The sequence below is a fragment of the Notolepis coatsorum genome (assembly GCF_963971535.1).
Source record: "Notolepis coatsorum genome assembly, chromosome: 13".
NCBI classification, from domain to species: Eukaryota; Metazoa; Chordata; class Actinopteri; order Aulopiformes; family Paralepididae; genus Notolepis; species Notolepis coatsorum.
Genome location: NC_140177.1, coordinates 42,742,058 through 42,765,422, shown reverse-complemented (window position 1 = coordinate 42,765,422; position 23,365 = coordinate 42,742,058). Strand labels below are relative to the sequence as shown.

Here is a 23,365-nt window from a genome sequence, read left to right as displayed (position 1 = left end):
GCACTTTGGTCAACTTTGTTGTTTTAAATGTGCTTTATAAATAAAGTGGATTGGATTGGATGATGAATTGAAAATGGGGGACCCTGATGTAAACACGACGAAAGTCTTTCTCTGGTCTGCATCCCCTTAACAATTGTGTGTATTGAGCTGTACTGTATTGTACCCATTCTGCAATCTGTTAATACAATTTTCAATCAATCAATCACAAATGTAACAGTACTGTATATCTGTATGTCATAATTAGATTCGATTCTTATATCTGTATGTTGTGTGTATCATGTCATAAATGTCGCACCAGTAACACGTAGTGAGAGAGAGCCCCCCCCCCCTCATCCGCATGTGCAGTAGTGCACCTCATTCATTTTCATTCATTCATTCACACCGCACGGTACAGGCCCCAATGCCACGCCCACGCACAGTACAGGCCCTGACGCCCCGCCCAGTACAGGCCCCGAAGCCCCGCCCAGACATTGGGGGCTGCGGCACTGCAGATTTACCCTATTGCTTCAGAGTGGTGAGAAGTGTTGCTATAGTGCCACCTTGTGGCAGTTCCTGTGTTTAGATATTGTCAATGTTTCAAAATAAATGTTGAACTCAAGCCAGATTGATAAAGCATCAGTAATATATCATGTTCTACTTCATCACATCGAGTTAAAGGACACGTTTATTTAGTTATTGTAATTCCCAGGTAGGAATTTAGCCACACACTCACTCACTCACTCAATAGAAACACATTCAGAATGATAAGACAAAGGCAGAAATCCACAAGGTGCAAAATAATATGATTGCTGAATGAATATGAATAAATGATGATCCCATGATTCTATTCCTCTTGTGCATCTTTACTGGCCTATTTCAGGTCCCACCATCTTTTATTGATCCTCCAAATCACTACTGTCGCTTCCTTCGAGCAACAGTTGTGTTCGGAGGATCAAGAAAAGAGGGCGGGCTTGAGATAGGCCAATTGAGTTCAGGCTAGGAGAATCAAGTCTGTTACTTTCTTTCATCTTCTCTGGATTACAATGGAATGGAGTCCGTTCATTTCTTTCTTTCTTCTTCTCTGGATTACAATGGAATGGAGTCTGTTACTTTCTTTCTTCTTCTCTGGATTACAATGGAATGGGGGAACCACTGATGGCCAGATTATTCCAGTATGCTCCATAGCCCTTCTCTGATCCAGGAGCCTCACACCTGTGGAAGATCATTCAGTTATTCATTAATTACCAACAAACAAACAATAGAATCTGTCAGACGTAAGAACTGTAGGTCAGATGAGCAATGTTTTCAAACCTAATTATCAACAGACAATAATAAGTAGGGGTGTTGTGTGCATAAAAGACAGTAGATGTTGAGTACTTTCAGTTCAGTTGATGCATCACATTTGCACCTATAGGAGCCCCACAGACTTGTGATGTCACTATCTTTTCCCTCGCATCACTTGCCGAGGACCCTCCTCTTTGTGCCAGAACAACATGCGAAAGCTCTTCTTTTTTTCTTTCCCAACACTAATTCCAACACGATGACGTCTTCCGTGGGCATACGAAGGACTGGAACAGGCTATATATATATAATATAATAACCCTAACCCAATCTGAATTTTTGTCCATAAAGGTGTGCCACAAGGTTCAGTTTTGGGTCCTGTCCTTTTTACAATTTACATTAATAATATTGTTTCTTCTTTGTACAGATGTCATGCCCATTTGTATGCTGATGACACAATTGTGTACTGTATTGCTGACTCTTTACAGTTGGCCATTGAGAAATTGCAACTTTCCTTTTATGCTCTTCAGGATGCCCTTGTTAATCTTAAATTTGTTCTTAATTCTAGTAAGACTAAATGTATGTTGTTTTCAAGAGCCAGAAATATTAACTTTGATAATGTGCGGATAATGTGGCTCTTGTATAGAGAGAGTCACTGAGTATAAATATCTTGGCCTGCTCTTCAGGATGCCCTTGTTAATCTTAAATTAGTTCTTAATGCTAGTAAGACTAAATGTATGTTGTTTTCAAGAGCCAGAAATATTAACTTTGATAATGTGTGGATAATGTGGCTCTTGTCACTGAGTATAAATATCTTGGCCTGTGGCTTGACGAGAAAATTACATTTAAGTTCCATGTGGATAATCTTGCCTCTAAACCAGCGGTTCTCAACAGGGGTGCCGCGGCACCCTAGGGTGCCTCAGAGAGCTGCCAGGGGTGCCTTGAGATAATAAAAAAAAAAAAAAACTTTTTTTTTGACTCTTTTTGGATTACAGAAAATTATCACTAAAGTGCTAACTGTTGCAGCTGCACTGTTTTCCATGAAAATACCATATTTGGATAAGTTTGACCATTTCTCAAAATCTGAAAATCATTATTTAATAAAACACAGAAAAGGATCACCAAGTTACTCTGGATAAAAAAAAAACTTTACAGACAACATTGAGACAAAGCTTCCGGACACATCTCCATCCAAACTCTTGGAAGAACTCATTGAAATCTCATCCGATACCACCTGGAGAGCTCGTTTCAGAGTGTGGTGCTGAGTACCAAGTATCTCATGATGCAGCAGTTAAGGTGTTGATACCATTCAGCACCACATATCTGTGTGAAGCTGGCTTTTCATCCATGACAGCTCTGAAAACAAAATATAGGGCCAAGTTGAGCCTTGAGGATGACATGCGTGTTGCCTTGTCAAAGATCTCCCCACGTATTGACCGTATTATTAGCCAGCAGCAGCAGACCTCGCATTGAGCTAGAAATGTCCACTGAGTGAACGAGTGCTTATTTTCTGTATTTATTTATATTTTTGGAGAAATGGTAACTTGGTGATCCTTTTCTGTGAAATGGTCACACTTATCCAAATATGCAATTTTTATGGAGAACAGTGCAGCTGCAACAGATAGCAATTTAGTGATAATTTTCTGTATTTAAAAAAAAATACATGATTTTCAGTTTCTGTGAAATGGTCACACTTATCCAAATATGCTATTTTTATGGAAAAGAGTGCAGCTGCTGCAACAGATAGCACTTTAGTGATAATTTTCTGTAATTTTATTTAAAGAAATATGCTATTTGATTTACTACTACAAGCTACTACTACTTTACTACTAATGTCAACAGTACTAAGCCATTTAGACCTGAAACACATGTTAATAATGCATTATATAGCCTGCATATACACACAGTTGTGTTTCCCGGTTTCTTAAATAAACATTATTTTGAAAGCAAGCACTTTTCTCATCATTGTAGCAAAAAAGACAGGACCGGAAAAGTCTTTATCGTATGTAGGGATGCCCTGGAATATTTTATTGAACACAGGGGTGCCTTGGCAGCAAAAAGGTTGAGAACCCCTGCTCTAAACTGCAACAGAAAATGTGTTTCCTGTACAGAAACAGATCCAATTGTCCTCTATTTCGTAGAAAAATAATAGTTGAATCAGTCTTCTTTATCAGTTTTGGATTATGGTGATGTAATTTATAGGCATGCTGCAGCATCAACTCTTAATGCTCTGGATTCCGCATATCACTCAGCTCTTAGGTTTATTACTGGTGACAGATATGATACTCACCATTGTGTCCTGTATGATAGGGTGGGTTGGCCTTCTCTTGCAGAAAGGCGCAACAAACACTGGTATTTATTTATTTTTAAAGCCCTTATTGGTAAACAGCCTGTTTATATCTCTTGATCTCTTCACTGTTAGATTGGAATATTGGAACCTAATCAACTTGATCAAATGACTGGATGGTTCTTAGGGTCCCTCAAGTTTGTTCTGATCTAGGGAAGTCAGCTTTTTCCTTTGACGCCTCCAACTCTTGGAATGTCCTCCAACTCTCTCTGAAGTCGGAGGTTCTCCCTTCCCTTGGTATGTTTAAACGTATGATTTCAGACCATTGTGTGACTAGCTGTAACTGTTTTAGCTGATATTTTAAATGATTGAAAAATGTTTTTATTTTTACTCTGTTGTGTTTAATTTTCTGTTAATATTGCTTTTATTATGTTCCGTTTACATTTGTACAATTGTCGTTTCTGTAAATGAGGGAAACCTCAGAAGCTTATGATTTTAAATAAAGGTTGAAATTTCCACCATGCGCACCAACCATTTCCAAGTCTAGACTTTAGCCATTCTCCATGCAAGCTCTGCTGTGTCTTGCCGGTTAGGCATGCTTGCACAGAACAGCTGAGTCTACTCTGGACATGAGAACTCATAGCCAAGCTCAGGAACCTGGGCTTGAACTATGACCTCTGCCAGTGGGTCTTGGACTTCCTGACGGGCAGACCCCAGGTGGTGAGAGCAGGCAACTGCACCTCCTCATCCATCACCCTCAACATAGGGGCCCCACAGGGCTGTGTTCTGAGTCCCCTCCTCTACTCCCTGTACACACATGACTGTGTGGCTCAGCGGAGCAACAACACAATCATCAAATTAGCTGACGACACAGTAGTGGTGGGCCTGATCTCTGCAAACGACGAGAGGGCCTACCTGGAAGAGGTCAAGGTCCTGGCGGGATGGTGCCAGGAGAACAGACTCTCCCTGAACGTCAGCAAAACAAAGGAGATGATTGTGGACATTAGGAGGTCGGGGTCAAGGACTACAGCCCCCTCAGCATCGACGGGGCACCGGTTGAGAGAGTGAACAGTTTTAAGTACCTCGGAGCCCACATATCCGAGGACTTGACATGGACCACACACATTGACAGTGTTGTGAAGAAGGCACGACAACGCCTCTACTTCCTCAGGCGCCTAAGGAAGTTCCAAGTCAGTCAGAAGATCCTTAAGAACTTCTACTCATGTACAATAGAGAGCATCCTGACTGGCAACATCACCTCCTGGTTTGGGAATAGCACTGCACAAGACCGAAGCAGACTACAAAGAGTGACACATTCAGCGGAATGCACAATTGGAGGGGGGCTTCCCACCCTCCAGAACATTTACAACAAGCGGTGCAGGGGTAAGGCTAAGAGAATCATCAAGGACTCCAGCCACCCGAACAACTGCCTCTTTGAACTGCTGCGGTCAGGCAAGCAATACCGGAGTCTCAAGGCGAGCACAGAAAGACTCAGAAGAAGCTTCTATCCCCAGGCCATCAGGCTGCTCAACGAACAATAAACACTATGCAACAACCATAAAATGCACACAGCACACACATCCACACGCACACACTCACTTTAAACAAACAACACACTGCAGCACCCACTCTCCACACTTTAGATCACCTAAACAAGTTTCAAGTTTCTTTAATAGTTGTCATACAGAAGTACAGAATACTTTCATACAAAATGCTTCTTACTGTTACGCTCCAGAGACTGTGCTAGACAAGATAGTATCAAATAACATAGTATAGCATGTAAATTAGAAGTAGAAAATGAGGTCACAGTGTTCAGTATAGACATATGTACAATGTTCGATGCAGAATAGACGTAACTGAGTTACCATATAATATACAATACTATGCAGTGTACTAATGTACAATACTATATAGTGCAAAGCAGAAATGGGATGAGGTACAATTTAGGTACAATTTACAGTAAGGTGTACGAGTTGTAGTGCAATCCTTCATCAATAAATATAAAGTGTGGGGAGTGGGTGCTACAGTGTGTTTGTTTAAAGTGAGTGTGTGCTATAAAGTGTGGGGAGTGGGTGCTACAGTGTGTTTGTTTAAAGTGAGTGTGTGCGTGTGGATGTGTGTGCTATGTGCGTTTGATGGTTGTTGTTGTGTAGTGTTCATTGTTCGTTGAGCAGCCTGATGGCCTGGGGATAGAAGCTTCTTCTGAGTCTTTCTGTGCTCGCCTTGAGACTCCGGTATCGCTTGCCTGACCGCAGCAGTTCAAAGAGGCAGTTGTTCGGGTGACTGGAGTCTTTAATGATTCTCTTAGCCTTGCCCCTGCACCGCTTGTTGTAAATGTTCTGGAGGGTGGGGAGCCCCCCTCCGATTGTGCGTTCGGCTGAACGTGAGGCGTTGTCGTGCCTTCTTCACAACACTGTCAATGTGTGTGGTCCATGTCAAGTCCTCGGATATGTAGGCTCCGAGGTACTTAAAGCTGTTGACTCTCTCAACCGGTGCCCCGTCGATGCTGAGGGGGCTGTAGTCCTTGACCCCCGACCTCCTGAAGTCCACAATCATCTCCTTTGTTTTGCTGACGTTCAGGGAGAGGCTGTTTTCCTGGCACCATCCCGCCAGGACCTTGACCTCTTCCAGGTAGGCCCTCTCGTCGTTGGCAGAGATCAGGCCCACCACCACTGTGTCGTCAGCAAATTTGATGATTGTGTTGCTACTCCGCTGAGCCACACAGTCGTGTGTGTACAGGGAGTAGAGGAGGGGACTCAGAACACAGCCCTGGGGGGCCCCTATGTTGAGGAGGTGCAGTTGCCTGCTCTCACCACCTGGGGTCTGCCCGTCAGGAAGTCCAAGACCCACTGGCAGAGGTCATAGTTCAAGCCCAGGTCCCTGAGCTTGGCTATGAGTTTGGAGGGGACTATGGTATTGAATGCCGAGCTGTAGTCGATGAATAGCATTCTCACATAGTTCCCCTTCCTCTTGTCCAGGTGTGATGCTGCTGTGTGCAGCACATGGGCTATGGCGTCCTCCGTGGACCTGTTGGGGCGATATGCAAATTGCAGAGGGTCCAGGTTGATGGGGAGGGAGGAACAGATGTAGCCCTTCACTAGCTTCTCAAAGCACTTCATGGCTATGGAGGTCAGGGCTACAGGGCGGTAGTCGTTGAGGCAAGCGGGCGTAGATTTTTTGGGTACAGGGATGATGGTGGACTTCTTCAGACAGGTGGGGATGACAGCCTGTTCCAAGGACAGGTTGAAGATGTCAGTGAATACCGGGGCCAGTTGGTCGGCACAGACTTTTAGGACGCGGCCGGGGATGCCGTCCGGTCCTGCTGCCTTCCTGATATTCACTTTTTTAAAGATCCGTCTCACCTCATGCGGTATGCAAATTGCAGGGGGTCCATGTTGATGGGGAGGGAGGAGCAGATGTAGCCCTTTACTAGCTTCTCAAAGCACTTCATGGCTATGGAGGTGAGAGCTACAGGGCGGTAGTCGTTGAGGCAAGCAGGCTTGGATTTTTTGGGTACAGGGATAATAGTGGACACTTTATATTTATTGGTAAAGGATTTGCACTACAACTCGTACACCTTACTGTAAATTGTACCTAAATTGTACCTCATCCCATTTCTGCTTTGCACTATATAGTATTGTATATTAGTATATTGCATAGTATATTGTATGGCAACTCAGTTACTTCTAGTCTGCATCGAACATTGTACATATGTCTATACTGAACACTGGGACCTCTATTTTTACTTCTTTTTACATGCTACTTTATTTTATTTCATACTTATCTTGTCTAGCACAGTCTCTGGAGCGTAACAGTAAGAAGCATTTTGTATAAAAGTATTCTGTACTTCTGTATGACAACTATTAAAGAAACTTGAAACTTGAGGAGCTTAAGCAGAAGACAAATTCAGACAAATTCAAAAGACAAATTCAAGAGAGAAATTCTGCTCTGAAGTGGCTGCTTTTTGCATGTTCCAGTCTTGCCCTTGGAAAACACCATTGTGTTATAATCAGTTTTGGACCAACTGCTTTGAGCTGCACAGTAGCTTTCACAAGTTGTTCTAGTGTGAAGAGGGACAGTATCTTTCACAAGTTGTTCTAGCGTGAAGAGGGAGGGGGCTCAGTGGGACAAGTGATGCAAGATAAAGGACAACAACATTAAGAGTCCATGGGGGGGGGGTTCTTTGTTAGAGGGGTTAAATTATCTATCTAATTCAGTTATATCCAATTCAGTTTCATTATACAGTCAGCTATGGAAACAACTGTTATATTGTGACACACAACAGCAATTACTAGGATTTATATGGCAAGGAAACAGAACAAATAGGAAGTTAGGAACGCTATCAGGCTCTAAATGTCTAGATGTAGCAGTACTGTCTATCTGTATGTCGTATATGTTACGATGAATTGAAAATAGGGGACCCTGATGTAAACAAGACGAAAGTCTTTCTCTGGCCTGCATCCCCTTAACGATTATTGAGCTTACAGTATTACAGTATTGAGCTGTACTGTATTGTACCCATTCTGCAATCTGTTAATACAATTTTCAATCAATCAATCAATCTTTATTTATGAGCTACTATACCTTTCGTCAGGTTCCTGCTCAACCTCAGTGATAGAGGATCTCTGTTCTGCATCTGCTTCTTCTTTCTTATCCGTGTCTCTCTGTCCATTGGTGTTGGTGTCTGTCTCTGTGTCTCTGTGTTCGTCTGTCTCTGTGTCTCTGTGTCCGTCTGCCTCCGTGTCTCTGTGTCCGTCTGCCTCTGTGACTTTGCGTCTGTCTGCCTCTGTGTCTCTGTGTCCGTCTGCCTCTGTGACTTTGTGTTCGTCTGCCTCTGTGTCTCTGTGTCCGTCTGCCTCTGTGTCTCTGTGTCTGTCTGCCTCTGTGTCTCTGTGTTCGTCTGCCTCTGTGTCTCTGTGTCTGTCTGCCTCTGTGTCTCTGTGTCTGTCTGTCTCAGGGTCTGTGCAACCGCTGCTTTCACTGCCCTCTGCTGATAGCCGGCAAGGACTCCGAGAGGACTCTGGATTTAGAGACACACCACTGTGAAAGAAGGGGACAATTATAGGGGACATTTTGTTGTTGTTATTTTTCGTTATTTTGTGTAGATTTGTAGAACACAAAACAGACGGTTTATGCAAGGATCTGGTATGAAAAACTAAACTATATATACACACACACATACACATACATACACATACACACATATATACTGTAAATGAAAACAACAACAAGTAATCAATATAAAAGTATAATGAGTAAGAAAGAGAAAAATAAATGTTAAGCCCCTTTCTGTTAGCTACTAGCTAACATGGACTACGTATTTGATGTCATCTGAAACCTTGAAATCTCTCCTTTTAATGAAATATGTACAATGTGGATGGGAGCAAAGCCCGGCTATTCTAATCATGTCACTAGGGGGTTAAACAGGATTTATCGGGTTCACATGAATTCACATGAAGATAAACATGAACTTCAGAGTACAGCGTGTAAATAAATGCACATCAGATTCACATCACATTTATATTTGCACACACCAGGGGCGTAGGTTTGATTTGAGCTTTGGTAGGGACACCTTTTTAGGGACACAAATTGTGAACCACCAATGCACTAATTTGAGCGTAAATACATTTTTTTTTAGCTACAAAGAGCATCAGATGATCCTGAGATGACTCTTTAATTAACCTCCTGAATCGATGCATTTGGCCTACATACAAACCGATAGCAAATTGGGTCCAAAAAGATTTTAGTCCGTGAACATATTTTATTCCCTATTGTTTCGAGAACTTGAAAGTCCAGGTTGTTGATTGGATGTTACAAATAATAGGATAGCTTGCTGATCAACCTACACTTTTGTGAAAGATAAAAAGGCTCTGTTTTGCAAGAACGTGATGTTGTGAATTATAATACTGAAACTATAGTTTTCACTCTGCAAGTTCTTGGTAGGGACAGTGTTTCATGTCCCTAGCATCCCTATATAAAACTACGCCTATGGCACATACTGTATACATAGGCCTTCACCTGCTCTCTCCAGTTTACATAGATTTCCAGCATGCATGCGCCCACATACAAACAGTGAACAGATCTTTACTTGACTCTTTCCTCTAGGAGAGCGATGCGACTCTCCCTCTCCTCCAGAGCGATCTGCAGGTCAACGATCTCCTTCTGCCTCTCCAGCAGCTCCGTCTGGAGGCGGTGGTTCGTCTCCTCCAGGGTTTCGCAGAAAGCCTGTAAACAACACAACAACACACAACACAGCCCATCGTTTATCTCTCAAAATCAAACTTCTCTATTCATCTCTTCATCAAAGAGAAGCCAGCTATTCCGTCTTCGCTTCACATGGGTGGAACAAACTTCCCAGTTCCCACCAGTCAGGACAGCTGAAACCCACCCAATTTTATAAATAAATAAATAAAATACTAACCTTTGTACTGTCTTTTACAATGATGCACTCTGCTGCTAAGGAATCTACCTTGCCTATACTACTACCTACTATGCTAATATGTCTATACTACTATGCACTCAAGAGTGACTGTAGCATATTAGACTTACGAGGCTTCAGACAGGGCTCCTCTGCTACACTCACTCATTCCCCTTTTGATGGGGAAGCCCGTCTGGGACACGGCACCAATGCAACACACCTATTAACCTGGGTCACCTGTATGGGAAGCCAAACATCTAGCCTTAAGCCAGAGGGATAACCATCCCACTGGCCAAGGAAGATGTAATGTTTACCAGGCCTCAGGACAAGGTAGATGTAAAGCTTACCAGGCCTCAGGACAAGGTAGATGGAAGGCTTACCAGGCCTCAAGACAAGGTAGATGGAAGGCTTACCAGGCTTCAGGGCAAGGGAGATGTAAGATTTACTAGGCTTCAGGACAAGTGATATGTAAAGCTTACTAGGCTTCAGGACAAGGGATATGTAAGGCTTACCAGGCCTCAGGCAGTGTTACTCTGCTACAATGGCATTTAAAATAGACGTGCCAAGGTGTTGTTGGAGGTTACTGAAGGGAGTGTAGGAAGCACATACCCTGCTCTCCACCAGACTGTCAAAGGGCCCTGGTGGTTCATCCAGACACAGGAACTGCCTGACCACTTCACTAAGGAGAAAAGGAAATAATCCAAATTAAACAATGTGAAAAAGACTTATAGTGGCCTGGAAATGAGGAATGCATTGATCCAACTTTCTCAGTCCCGGTACCAATACCTGGACTTTGGGTATGGGGAGATACAGAGTACCGATCTGATTCATTACCCTTAATGAACAGTATAGACTTGGACCGTCATTTTGGGGTCATTGGACTAATATTATTGAGATAGAATAGGACTGGGCAATTCATATAATTATAATAACAATTATGAAAACAAGATAATCACCTTTGAGTCATGTTTTAGTTTTTCAGTTGAATTATATTTCAAGTTCAAAGAAATCCAGTTTTTTTAAGTTAAATAAATACAAGATGTTTCCAAGGTCAATGAGTAATCATGTTAAATAATCGTGATCTCAATATTGACCAAAATAATTGATTATGATTTTTGCTATAATCAAGCAGCCCTAGATATAATACATTTTCCATTAGAGAGAGTTCGAATGCAGCAAATCAAGTCAATTTGTCAATGTTTCTTGGTATTGGATTTTTGTATCTGGAAATTCTCTGATACCGATATTCTATTTTGGGCTGGTATCGGACCCATATCCAAAACCAGTATCAGTGCATCCCTACTACAAACTTTTAAATTCAAGCAAACAGTGGCAATGTTGTTCTGTATGAAACTGTGACACCCCCCCACCTTTTTTTTGGGTGTCTGTCTTGTGAAGGCAGACACGAATAAAAAAAAGTCAACCAACAAACTCGATTCTTGTACCGGATCTCCTCTCTGGTAAACAAGAATACCATGAAGACTCTGGCAGGAGCACTCATTCAAGGGTACTATGACTATGCTTGCACCTCATGGTACCAAAGCACCTCAAAGGCACTAAAAACAAAATGACTTAATCTAAAAAAAAAACTGGTCAGACTACTGCTTGACCTGACTCCTAGAACCCACCTCACCCCTGCCCACTTTGACAACCTAGGATGGCTTAGAGTAGACGACAGAGTACAGCAACTTGCAATGGGCCTGGTCTACAAGATACACTACACGACCAAGGTACCCATGTACATGTCAAAATACTTCCCAAAGGTCAGTGAATACCACGACCACAACACCAGAGGGAGCTCCACAAATCATGTTAAACCCAGATTCGGCTCAAACAAGGGACTAAACACGTTTCGCAATTATGCCACATCAATGTGGAACGCCCTACCCAAAGCCGTAAAGGAATGTGAATCACTACCCACTTTCAAAAACACTCTCAAAGAACACCTACGGGAGACTGCAATTCGAAACTGGCCCCTGCAAATGTCCTAACCCAACCCCCTCCAATGTACAGTAAATGACCAAGTATGGCTTTGTCAATATTCCAATGTACAGTGTCCCCCACCCACCCCCTGTGTGTCATATATGTTATGATGAATTGAAAATGGGGGACCCTGATGTAAACAAGACGAAAGTCTTTCTCTGGTCTGCATCCCCTTAACAATTGTATGTATTGAGCTGTACTGTACTGTACCCATTCTGCAATCTGTTAATAAAGTTTTCAATAAATTTCAAACAAACACTCTGACTGCTGCTGTGACCTCACTGTCACCCTTTCCCAGAACTGTGAAAGCCAAAGACACTAAAGACACTTTAAGTGACCCATTGTCACCTCCATATATTTATATTGTAAACACCCTTACATTTAGTCATTTAGCTGACGCTTTTATCCAAAGCGACTTACAAGTTCTGTACGACAAGTCATCAGGAAGGGCACAACTCTATCAGCAGAGTAACAATGTTACAACACCCTTGATCCTACACTGTGAACGGAACGTGCAATAATGTTAATGTTACTTTTTTTAAGATCTCCTTATTTTTACCATTCGCTTGTATTTAAGTTGTTCATTCCAGTTAAGTATTGTGTGATTGTGTGATTTTGTGTGAAGGACGGACTAGCAAACTAAGTTTTTCATTGTACAGCAAACTGTCTGTTTAACTGTGCATGACAACAAATCATCTTGAATCTTGTATGGATGGTAGACAACGGATGAATGAAGCAGGTGCTCTCCCTCTTTCTCACTCACTCACTCACTCACTCACTCACTACAAACTGCTGTGCACCTGTTGATGATGTCTTTATGTGCCAACAGGTTCTGTAGGAAGATCTGTAGTCCGATCTGCCTTTCCTCCAGAAACTCCATGTCATAGTTATCTTTGAACCACCGTTTAGGAGGCAGGGCCAGACGAAACCTGGGGAAAATCTCCTTCAGCTGCAGACGTGCACATACAGAATGTTTGAGATGAGGGGAAACACAGGAAACAAAAATAAATATCTACTGCAGTAGGCAACTTCAGAGAAATGAGCAAGAGTGAGTTTACCTGCCAAGCCCATGCACACGCAACACTGGTTTTCCACAGACTCCCAGAGGCACTTGAAGATAACCAAAACTATTAACCCATGTGTTTGGCAGCCGCTCACCTTGTCATTGAGCCTGGAGAAGTCGGTGTATCTTCTGAAGATCACCCATGTGTCTCCCTGAAGCCCCGTCACCAAGATTTTATAAACCTGTGGTACAGAAAGACACGCTCTCTATTACTGACTCCTTCTATGCAATATAAGCAAAAGGGTGGAATCACTATGTGATCTCATGACACACTGGACCTGTGGACCATTGTGTATGCATAACTCTGTTCATAGCTGTAGATATAGGGTTGATACCGTAACCTGGAGGTTGTGTCAGTATGTGAATAGAAATATGAATCACAGTTGTGATGCATGCACCCTGTCTATTGACATCTGTAGAGATCTGTATTTTGGTCATATTATGTGAATAGAATTTACCTATCTCAAGCCCGCCCTCTTTTCTCGATCCTCCAATCACAACTGTTGCTTCCCTCTGACAATTTTCTGATTGGAGGATCAAGAAAAGAGGGCACATCGGTGTGCACATCGACAACAAACTGAACGGGTCAAAACATGCAGAGGCACTGTACAAGAAGGGCCAGAGCCGACTCTACTTCCTCAGAAGGCTGAGATCCTTCAATGTCTGTACAAGGATGTTGAGGATGTTCTATGAGTCGGTGGTGGCGGGCGCCTTCTTGTATGCTGTGACCTGCTGGGGCAGCGGACTGAGAGCAGTGGACACAACCAGGCTGGATAAGCTGGTTAGGAAGGCCAGCAGCGTGGTTGGGGTAGAGCTGGACTCTCTAGCGAGGGTGGCGGAGAGGAGGAGCCTTGCTAAGCTCCAGGCCATCAGGGAAAACCCCACCCACCCACTATACACAGACTTGGCTGACAGGAGGAGCATGTTCAGTGCTAGGCTCACACTACCCAAATGCAGCACTGAACGGCACAGAAAGTCCTTCATTCCAACAGCCATCACTGTGCCTCACTGCATCACTGAGCACAGAGCGGCAGCTCAATAGTGGCAGGAGGCCGCGACTAACGGCCTCCAGGCTCCAAAACAGGGGGCAGCGACGGCTGCCAGACATTGACCTTGGATTAATAGGAAACCAAGGAGGACAATACAATACCTGAAGCATACTGCACCTTATGTGACACTGTGAATACTGTGAATATAACTAACCAATGCAATGTTAGACATTCCCGATTACTCATTTATAATAGGTGCGGATTTTAATGCCATCTGGAACCCAAGGATGGACAAATCTTACCTCGCCTTTTCCAGCGAACAAAAGAATTCATCTAAGGCATTAAAGGATTGGTCGAAGATTACAGGTGTAAATGACTTATGGCGATTACTTAATCCCACGACCCGAAAGTACTCTTGTCGATCTGGGAGACATAACACATTATCCAGAATAGATTATGTCTTTGCATCACAGAGACTATTTGATAATTATGAAGTGGAAATGATACCCAACACACTATCAGATCACTGTTATTTACTCCTTAAAGGAACATTTGGTATACTATCCTCCCGAGCCCCAAGATGGCGATTTAACTCGATGCTGCTTAATAACAAGGAATTCATTACACAACTCAAAGAAGCTCTTATAGTATTCCAACGGGAGAATGCAAACTCGGTGCAAGACCCCAGAATAATATGGATGTCGGTAAAGGGAATGATCAAAGATTTCACTGATAGCTTTTCCTCCAAAATGCGCAAGAATCAATGCACAAAACTGGCTGAGCTGGAAACGCTTTACTCAACGTTATTTAATTCTCTAAAATACAACAACTCAACTCGACTAGAGAATCAAGTTAACGTAATAAAAATAGAGATCAATGCCATATACAGACAACAATCGGAAAAAATTTGCAGATATAACTACCATTAGAGCACAACAAGTACTTGAAACAGACCCTGTAAAAATAAACGATACATTCAAAGAATTCTACTCCGACTTATATAAATCAGAAACGACCTTCGATCAAAACAAAATGGACACATATCTTAATCAAATTATTCTCCCTAAACTTTCAGAGGATGACGCTAAACAGTTAGAAACACCGATCACACTAGAGGAACTCAAGAAGGCCATATCCGAAATGCAAAGTGGTAAGGCTCCTGGAAGAGACGGTATCCCATCAGAAATGTACCTTTCTTGTTGGGACATAATTGGACCCTTATTACTAAATATGATCTTATACTCAGTCAAGGAGGGGAACTTCCATAAGAATGACAATATTGCACTCATAACAGTCCTCCTTAAAAAAGACAAAGACCCAAACGAGTGCGGTAGTTATAGACCTTTAAGCCTCCTCGGAACCGATATCAAACTGTACTCTAAGGTATTAGCCATCAGATTACAAAAGCATATGATGTCTTTAGTTCACCCGGACCAAACTGGCTTCATAAGAGGCCGCCTGATCACTGATAACATAAGACGAATACTGCACATACTAGATGCCGACAAGGATGACACCATACCTAAGGCGATGCTGTCCCTGGATGCTATGAAAGCCTTTGACAGGCTGGAATGGTCGTATCTATGGGCAGTATTAGAAAGGATGGGGTTAGGAAAAGGATTCATTGATATGATTAAAGTATTATACAAAGACCCATCGGCCATGATTACAACAGGTACAATCATCTCCAAAATCTTTCCGGTATCACGCTCAGCCAGACAGGGTTGCCCTCTTAGTCCCGGACTATTCGATCTATGTCTGTACTCTGGTAGAAGAAACAATCCCCTCCACCACAATTAAAATCTACCCAAATCAAAAGCCCTGGGTAGACAAATCCGTCCGTGAGGCTCTGAAAGTGCGCACATCAGCATACAACACCGGGCTGGTGACAGGCAACATGGAAGAACACAAGATGGCAAGATACAACGTCAGGAGAGCAGTAATAGAGGCAAAACGGCGTTACAGGGATAAAGTTGAACTTCAGTTTGAACAGGCTGACTCTAGAGGCATGTGGCAGGGCCTCAGAACAATGACAGATTACAAAGGCACCCCCCTCAAACTGAAAAGTGACATCTCCTTAGCAAATGATCTCAATTCCTTCTATGCGAGGTTTGAGGCTGTGAATAACAACACCAGCCTACAAACCACGGCAATGGGGGGGGGGGGGGTCTGCTGATGGAGACTCAGTGTTCAGGGTAACAGAGCATGAGGTGAGACGGATCTTTAAAAAAGTGAATATCAGGAAGGCAGCAGGACCGGACGGCATCCCCGGCCGCGTCCTAAAAGTCTGTGCCGACCAACTGGCCCCGGTATTCACTGACATCTTCAACCTGTCCTTGGAACAGGCTGTCATCCCCACCTGTCTGAAGAAGTCCACCATCATCCCTGTACCCAAAAAATCTACGCCCGCTTGCCTCAACGACTACCGCCCTGTAGCCCTCACCTGCATAGCCATGAAGTGCTTTGAGAAGCTAGTGAAGGGCTACATCTGTTCCTCCCTCCCCATCAACCTGGACCCTCTGCAATTTGCATATCGCCCCAACAGGTCCACGGAGGACGCCATAGCCCATGTGCTGCACACAGCAGCATCACACCTGGACAAGAGGCAGGGGAACTATGTGAGAATGCTGTTCATCGACTACAGCTCAGCATTCAATACCATAGTCCCCTCCAAACTCATAGCCAAGCTCAGGGACCTGGGCTTGAACTATGACCTCTGCCAGTGGGTCTTGGACTTCCTGACGGGCAGACCCCAGGTGGTAAGAGCAGGCAACTGCACCTCCTCATCCATCACGCTCAACATAGGGGCCCCCCAGGGCTGTGTTCTGAGCCCCCTCCTCTACTCCCTGTACACACATGACTGCGTAGCACAGCGGAACTACAACACCATCATCAAATTTGCTGATGACACAGTAGTGGTGGGCCTGATCTCTGCCAACGACGAAAGGGCCTACCTGGAAGAGGTAGAGAACCTGTCACAGTGGTGTCAGGAGAACTGCCTCTCCCTGAACGTCAGCAAAACAAAAGAGATGATTGTGGACTTCAGGAGGTCGGGGGTCAAGGACTACAGCCCCCTCAGCATCGACGGGGCACCGGTTGAGAGAGTGAACAGTTTCTAGTACCTCGGAGCCCACATATCCGAGGACTTGACATGGACCACACACATTGACAGTGTTGTGAAGAAGGCACGACAACGCCTCTACTTCCTCAGGCGCCTAAGGAAGTTCCAAGTCAGTCAGAAGATCCTTAGGAACTTCTACTCATGTACAATAGAGAGCATCCTGACCGGCAACATCACCTCCTGGTTTGGGAATAGCACTGCACAAGACCGTAGCAGACTACAAAGAGTGACACGTTCAGCCGAACGCACAATTGGAGGGGGGCTTCCCACCCTCCAGAACATTTACAACAAGCGGTGCAAGGGGAAGGCTAAGAGAATTATTAAGGACTCGAGCCACCCGAACAACTGCCTCTTTGAACTGCTGCGGTCAGGCAAGCGATACCGGAGTCTTAAGGCGAGCACAGAAAGACTCAGAAGAAGCTTCTATCCCCAGGCCATCAGGCTGCTAAACGAACAATAAACACTATGCAACAACCATCAAATGCACACAGCACACACACCCACACGCACTCAAACAAACAACACACTGCAGCACCCACTCTCCACACTTTAGATCACACAAACACACTTTACACTTTATATTTATTGATAAAGGATTTGCACTACAACTCGTACACCTACTGTAAATTGTACCTAAATTGCACCTCATCCCATTTCTGCCTTGCACTATATAGTATTGTATATTAGTACACTGCACAGTATTGTATATTATATGGTAACTCAGTTACGTCTATTCTGCATCGAACATTGTACATATGTCTAAACTGAACACTGTGACCTCATTTTTTTTACTTCTAATTTTACTATGTTATTTTATTTCATACTTATCTTGTCTTGCACAGTCTCTGGAGCGTAACAGTAAGAAGCATTTTGTATAAAAGTATTCTGTACTTCTGTATGACAACTATTAAAGAAACTTGAACTATCATTAGAGCCTTTAGCACAATATATAAGACAATCCCAATCCATAGAACCAATCGTAATCAAGGGTACACAACATAAAATTAGTTTATATGCGGACGACGTAATATTGTTCATGCAAAACCCCAACACCACATTGCCTCATCTGCTCAAGTTGATTGAGAACTTTGGTGATTTATCGGGATTTAAGATAAATTGGCCGAAGTCGGCTTTCCTTCCACTTAACACCCCTGCAAAAAAAGATATAACCCTCCCAGGAGAGATACCTATGGTAAAACATTTTAGATGTTTGGGAGTGGAAATATTCCCCACCATAAGACAAACGGTGAAGCACAATTACACAAAAATCCAAAACAAAATCAAAGACGACCTTGATAGGTGGGCAAAACTTAAAAACACAGTACAAGCACGGATATCAATAGTTAAGATGGATGTACTACCTAGAATCAACTTCTTCAGTTCAATGCTACCGTTACCCCCTCCAGAGGGTTACTGGAAAAGATTACACTCCTCCACATACAAATTTATTTGGAATAACAAACCACCACGTATAAAAAGATCCACCGCACAGAGAAATAAAGCAGATGGTGGCATGGCATTTCCAGATTTTTTCCAATATTTTAAGGCGTACACATTAAGACCATTGACAACATGGTTTGACCCCCAAGCATTAGTATCCTGGAGAAAATTAGAAGAAAACATAGTAGCCCCACATAGACTGAAGGACATAGCATACACTAAACTACCAATCAAGCACTGTGAACGGAAATTTGGCCCCATAATTACTCATGCGATCCGGATATGGCGTGAAACACAAAAAGAAAATCCTAACCCACATAAATGGCACAATCATACTCCCTTATTCAATAACAATGCACTCTTAATTGAAAAACGACCTATAAGATTCCCTATATGGGAAGAGCAAGGCATACACTCATTAGGGGATGTTTTTAACAAACAGGGTTTTTGTAGTTATGGAGAAATATGCAAAAAATTGAATCTCACCAAGTCCACATGGCTTTTTTACATACAGTTACGGCTATGTTTGAAGTCTCACGGTGTTCCATTAGACATACCAATTGAACACCACAGATACCACAAATTCTTCTATGAAAGAGAGACATCGAGAGGTTTTGTTTCAGATTTTTATCATCAATTACTAAAGTCCTCGTCGTATGAAACCCTCCAACTAGACTCTGCCTGGAGGAGAGATATACCAGACCTGGAAAATGACTTTGATTGGCAAGGAGCATGGGCAAATGTCCGACTTACATCAAGGAACCCGGACCATCAACAAATCAATCTTAACTATATTCACAGGACATACTTGACTCCTATAAGACTGAGCAGAATGGGTCTTAAACAAGACTCCAAATGCTCCCAATGTACAAATGGGGACGAAGGGACATTTATGCACATGTATTGGGACTGCCCACCAGTTAAGACATTCTGGAAAGATGTGACCCAACAATTATCAAAACTTGTATCTTGGAATATACCTGTACACCCCTCGGTATTACTATTGAATGATGTTTTTGAGTTTGCAGTAAATCCACAGCTAAAGAGATTGGTTTTATCGGGTATCACAGTAGCTAAAAAGCTGATCGCATCACGCTGGTTTCAACCGGAAAAAATGTGCCGGAAAGTTTGGTTTCTTACATATCTCGATGTGATTTATCAAGAAATATCTACAGCAAGAATTCTGGGTCTCAATGAATCCAAAATGTCAATGTGGTTAGAAGTGGTGGAGAGAATAAAAGCTAGCTTATAATGGTAGTGTCTGGTTAGGTGCGACGGATAATGGAGGTACTACCCAAGGTGGGGTCCGGGAGGGGGGGGTTCGAGCTGGAGCATATGTGTGTAGGTTTTTAGATAACAGGTATTAGGGGTATATCCTATATAAGACAATTAACTAAAATGTGATTTCATTGGATGTGCACTGACAACTAATGCTTGTATATCTTATCGTGTGTTGTCATGTTTGTTTATGCGTTTGTTTAAAAAATAATAAAAAAATAAAATACAAAAAAGAATACTGTGAATATATATTTCATTTAGTTAGATAGTTAAATTATATTGACCAAATTGTTTACACTGCTGTGTTGTTTTTACTACCTGTACCCCCCCCCCTTCCCCCATGCTCAGTATATTTTTACTGTATTTGTTTCTGTATATTTTATTTCATTTTTATTCTATTTTACTCTACTCTTATCCTAGGCAACTTGATTGATTTGTGTTATTATTCTAATTCGTGACCTGTTCTGTCTAAATGTTTAAATGTTGAGCGATTTGCAGTGTCAAATTTCCCACGGGATAATAAAAGTATTTCTATTCTATTCTATCTATTCTTGAGATAGGTCAATTACTTGGGGATTTTAGAACTCATTTGTATTCTTATTTACTTTATTCTACTGGTATTGTATTTTACTTTCTTTTTCTTTATTTAGTGTTTTTATCTCTTTATCTTTAATTTTTGTATTTTACATTCTATTCACAGGCATGACGACAAGCATACAATTGACCTATCTCAAGCCCGCCCTCTTTTCTTGATCCTCCGATCACAACTGTCACGTCCCTCTGACAAACTGTTTGTCCAAGGGAAGTAACAGAAAAGATAAAGATCAAGATCAAGAAAAGAGGGCGGGGCTTGAGGTAAGTATATTTCCCCTTTGGATAGTAAAGAACTTTTCGGATCTGATCTTTTTAAAGTGTCCTATTAGCCTACCTTTTTCCCCCTCTTGGGTATAAATAAGTGCACAGACAAACACACATACACACTTTGTGGGTCATGGCTAGAAGCTAGTATACACATTTAGCTTAAATTCTTTATAACTTTGAAAATGAATGATAACACACAACTCACAAGATGTTTTTTTAATCCCTATTTTAGGTTAAGACATGATGTATCTAATGAGGTTATGGTTAGGGTTAAGGTAAGGTATAGGTTTTTTTAAGGTGAAAAATCATCGAAAAGAGGCCTTTGTGGTCAACAGTCATTATCATACGGGGGGAAATGGGGAAAGTTGAGGGGCAACTGATTGATTGATTGATTGAAAAGTGTATTAACAGATTGCAGAATGGGTACAGTACAGTACAGCTCAATACATACAATTGTTAAGAGGATGCAGACCTGAGAAAGACTTTCGTCTTGTTTCCATCAGGGTCCCCCATTTTCAATTCATCATATGACACACATGACATACAGATAGACAGTACTGCTACATCTATACATTTATGACATACCAGATTTTCAAATACAGTAGTTTGTGATACTAAAAAAATCCAGAAAAAGAGTGTATATACATTTGACATAGAAACTGTGCATTGGAGGAGGTTGGGTAGGTGGGGTGGGGCTGTACATTGGAGGTGGGGGGGGGGGGGGGTTGGGACACTGTACATTGGAATACTGACATACATTTGACATAGAAACTGTACATTGGAGCTGCTGTTCCTAACCGAGTGACCCTCTTCAGACTCACCTCCTTGTGACTGACTGACTCCCCGTCCCACGAGAAAATGCGCGATACGCACACAGACACACATTAGTTCCCATTTAGTTCAGCTTTTGCAAAAAAAAAATTGGAATGTGTGACACACACGATGATACATTCCAACTGCCACTCTCTGAAAATAGCAGCCAGCCATCCAAAACTGTGCTAATGGAAGTGAATTTAGTTTACAGTTGTATGATGTATGTAATGTTTAATTTGTGTTGCTGATTGTATTTATGACAATTTCCTGCCTGACTGATCTTGGGAGTGGGATCACGATGGAAACAAGTCATGTGACTTTATTGTGCTATGCTGATCATAGGATATGAGTGTGGGACTGTGGGTATATTGTATTTGAATTTGTCAAATAAATTCAACCAACCAACACATAGCCTACATATCAAACTTGTATGTAAAAAAATAAAACTAAAAAAAGAACATGGTGCCCCAAAGTCTTTCTGCTTAGGCTCATAAGAACATCCATCATCTAGCGTACTGCAGAAAAGGCATGGCTTCCTGTTCATCCTTACCGTGAACTTTGCTCTCTCCTCCATGATCTCATAGCCCAGCAAGGTAGGAGTGATGGGCCTCTTCACCCAACTGCGTCCGGGGGGGCACCCATCTTCCTGGACAGGTGATGACGACCCTTCCGCTGCTCCCCTGGTTCTCCTTCCACATCCCTCCGGACTGGAGCCAGGCTGAGGCAGGCTGGGAGGACGCGCCACTGTCTTCCCCCAGGACCCAGCACCTCTTATCCAGGGAGTCCTCCCAGGAGGGGAGGACCCAGAACTGCTTGAGGAAGGACTGCCAGAGGGAGATGTCCTCCTTGGCCTGGACATGCACCCTCCAGACGTGGTCCGTCTCACTTGAATGGGCACAGGGACAAACGGGGTTGCCATATCCGTTTGTATCTGGAAGTCCCACTGTAAATAACAAGCATAATGTTTGATTGATTGATTGAAAACGTTATTAACAGATTGCAGAATGGGTACAGTACAGTACAGCTCAATACAATTGTTAACGGGATGCAGACCAGAGAAAGACTTTCGTCTTGTTTACATCAGGGTCCCCCATGTCAACGTGAAAGACAAATAAAGAAGACTATAGTCACAGTAAGGCTGATACTCACATTATGGTACTGTAAATTCAGTAAATGTATTGTTTCTCCAAGCGTAGCAGCGTGCTTCCCTGACTGAACTTAGCAGTTTTCTTTCAGTTTGAAATAAACCGAACTGCTGTGGTACGTCGTTGCTTCTCCCGTTAACTTTAGGCTACCTCTTTAGGACAGACGATCCATTACAGCTCCCATTCTGTGCAATCCACGTAAGCACCCGTTGTGAGAGAGAGAGAGAGCAAGACTTAAGACTAGTTGTTGACACCCTTTCCTCATCGGATTCGAGTTACAACAAGGGCACGCAAAACGTAAACATGATCATGCGCTTCAGGGCATCTCCTACAAAATTATCTTCCTGTTGTAAAAGTGAAATGGAACATTTTAAATCAAATTGAATACGATCACATCAATAATCGATTACATCAATAATCAAACGAAACGTTGTTTACTGTTTGCTTTGCCATGATTCAAAACGGCGCTCGTACAATTCAAACGTGTACTAGATTGATTGATTGAAAACTTTATTAACAGTACAGTATGAGTATAAAGTTACTGTGGGATTCTTTCATCTTCTTAAACTCTGTTCTTTCGTCACTTAACGTACGCGACTGATATTTTCAATGCATTTGATTACATCATTCCAAAAGTAGTTTATTTGGGAATTCCCCACATATTTTAGGAAACATGGCCAGTCGGTTAAACAGATTTGACGATAGAT

The 23,365-nt window shown here is 42.6% G+C and overlaps 1 protein-coding gene across 2 annotated transcripts; it reads right to left on the bottom strand.

Moving 5' to 3' along the window:
• Positions 1 to 706: 706 nt before the first annotated feature.
• On the bottom strand, positions 707 to 23,315 carry LOC311238822 (sorting nexin-16-like). 2 transcript variants are annotated; one of them, XM_084327024.1, is made up of 8 exons: positions 23,201 to 23,315; positions 22,064 to 22,456; positions 13,107 to 13,193; positions 12,749 to 12,897; positions 10,575 to 10,644; positions 9,636 to 9,772; positions 8,132 to 8,587; positions 707 to 1,191 (listed from the first exon to the last, which is right to left on the bottom strand). In XM_084327024.1, exons 2-8 carry the CDS (start codon positions 22,430 to 22,432, stop codon positions 1,110 to 1,112), a joined length of 1,350 nt encoding a protein of 449 aa, XP_084183150.1. In that variant the 5' UTR covers positions 22,433 to 22,456; positions 23,201 to 23,315; the 3' UTR covers positions 707 to 1,109. The 2 variants fall into 2 exon arrangements, with proteins under 2 accessions (XP_084183150.1, XP_084183149.1); XM_084327023.1 differs by lacking the exon at positions 23,201 to 23,315 and adding an exon at positions 22,663 to 23,120.
• Between the last annotated feature and the right edge of the window lie 50 nt (positions 23,316 to 23,365).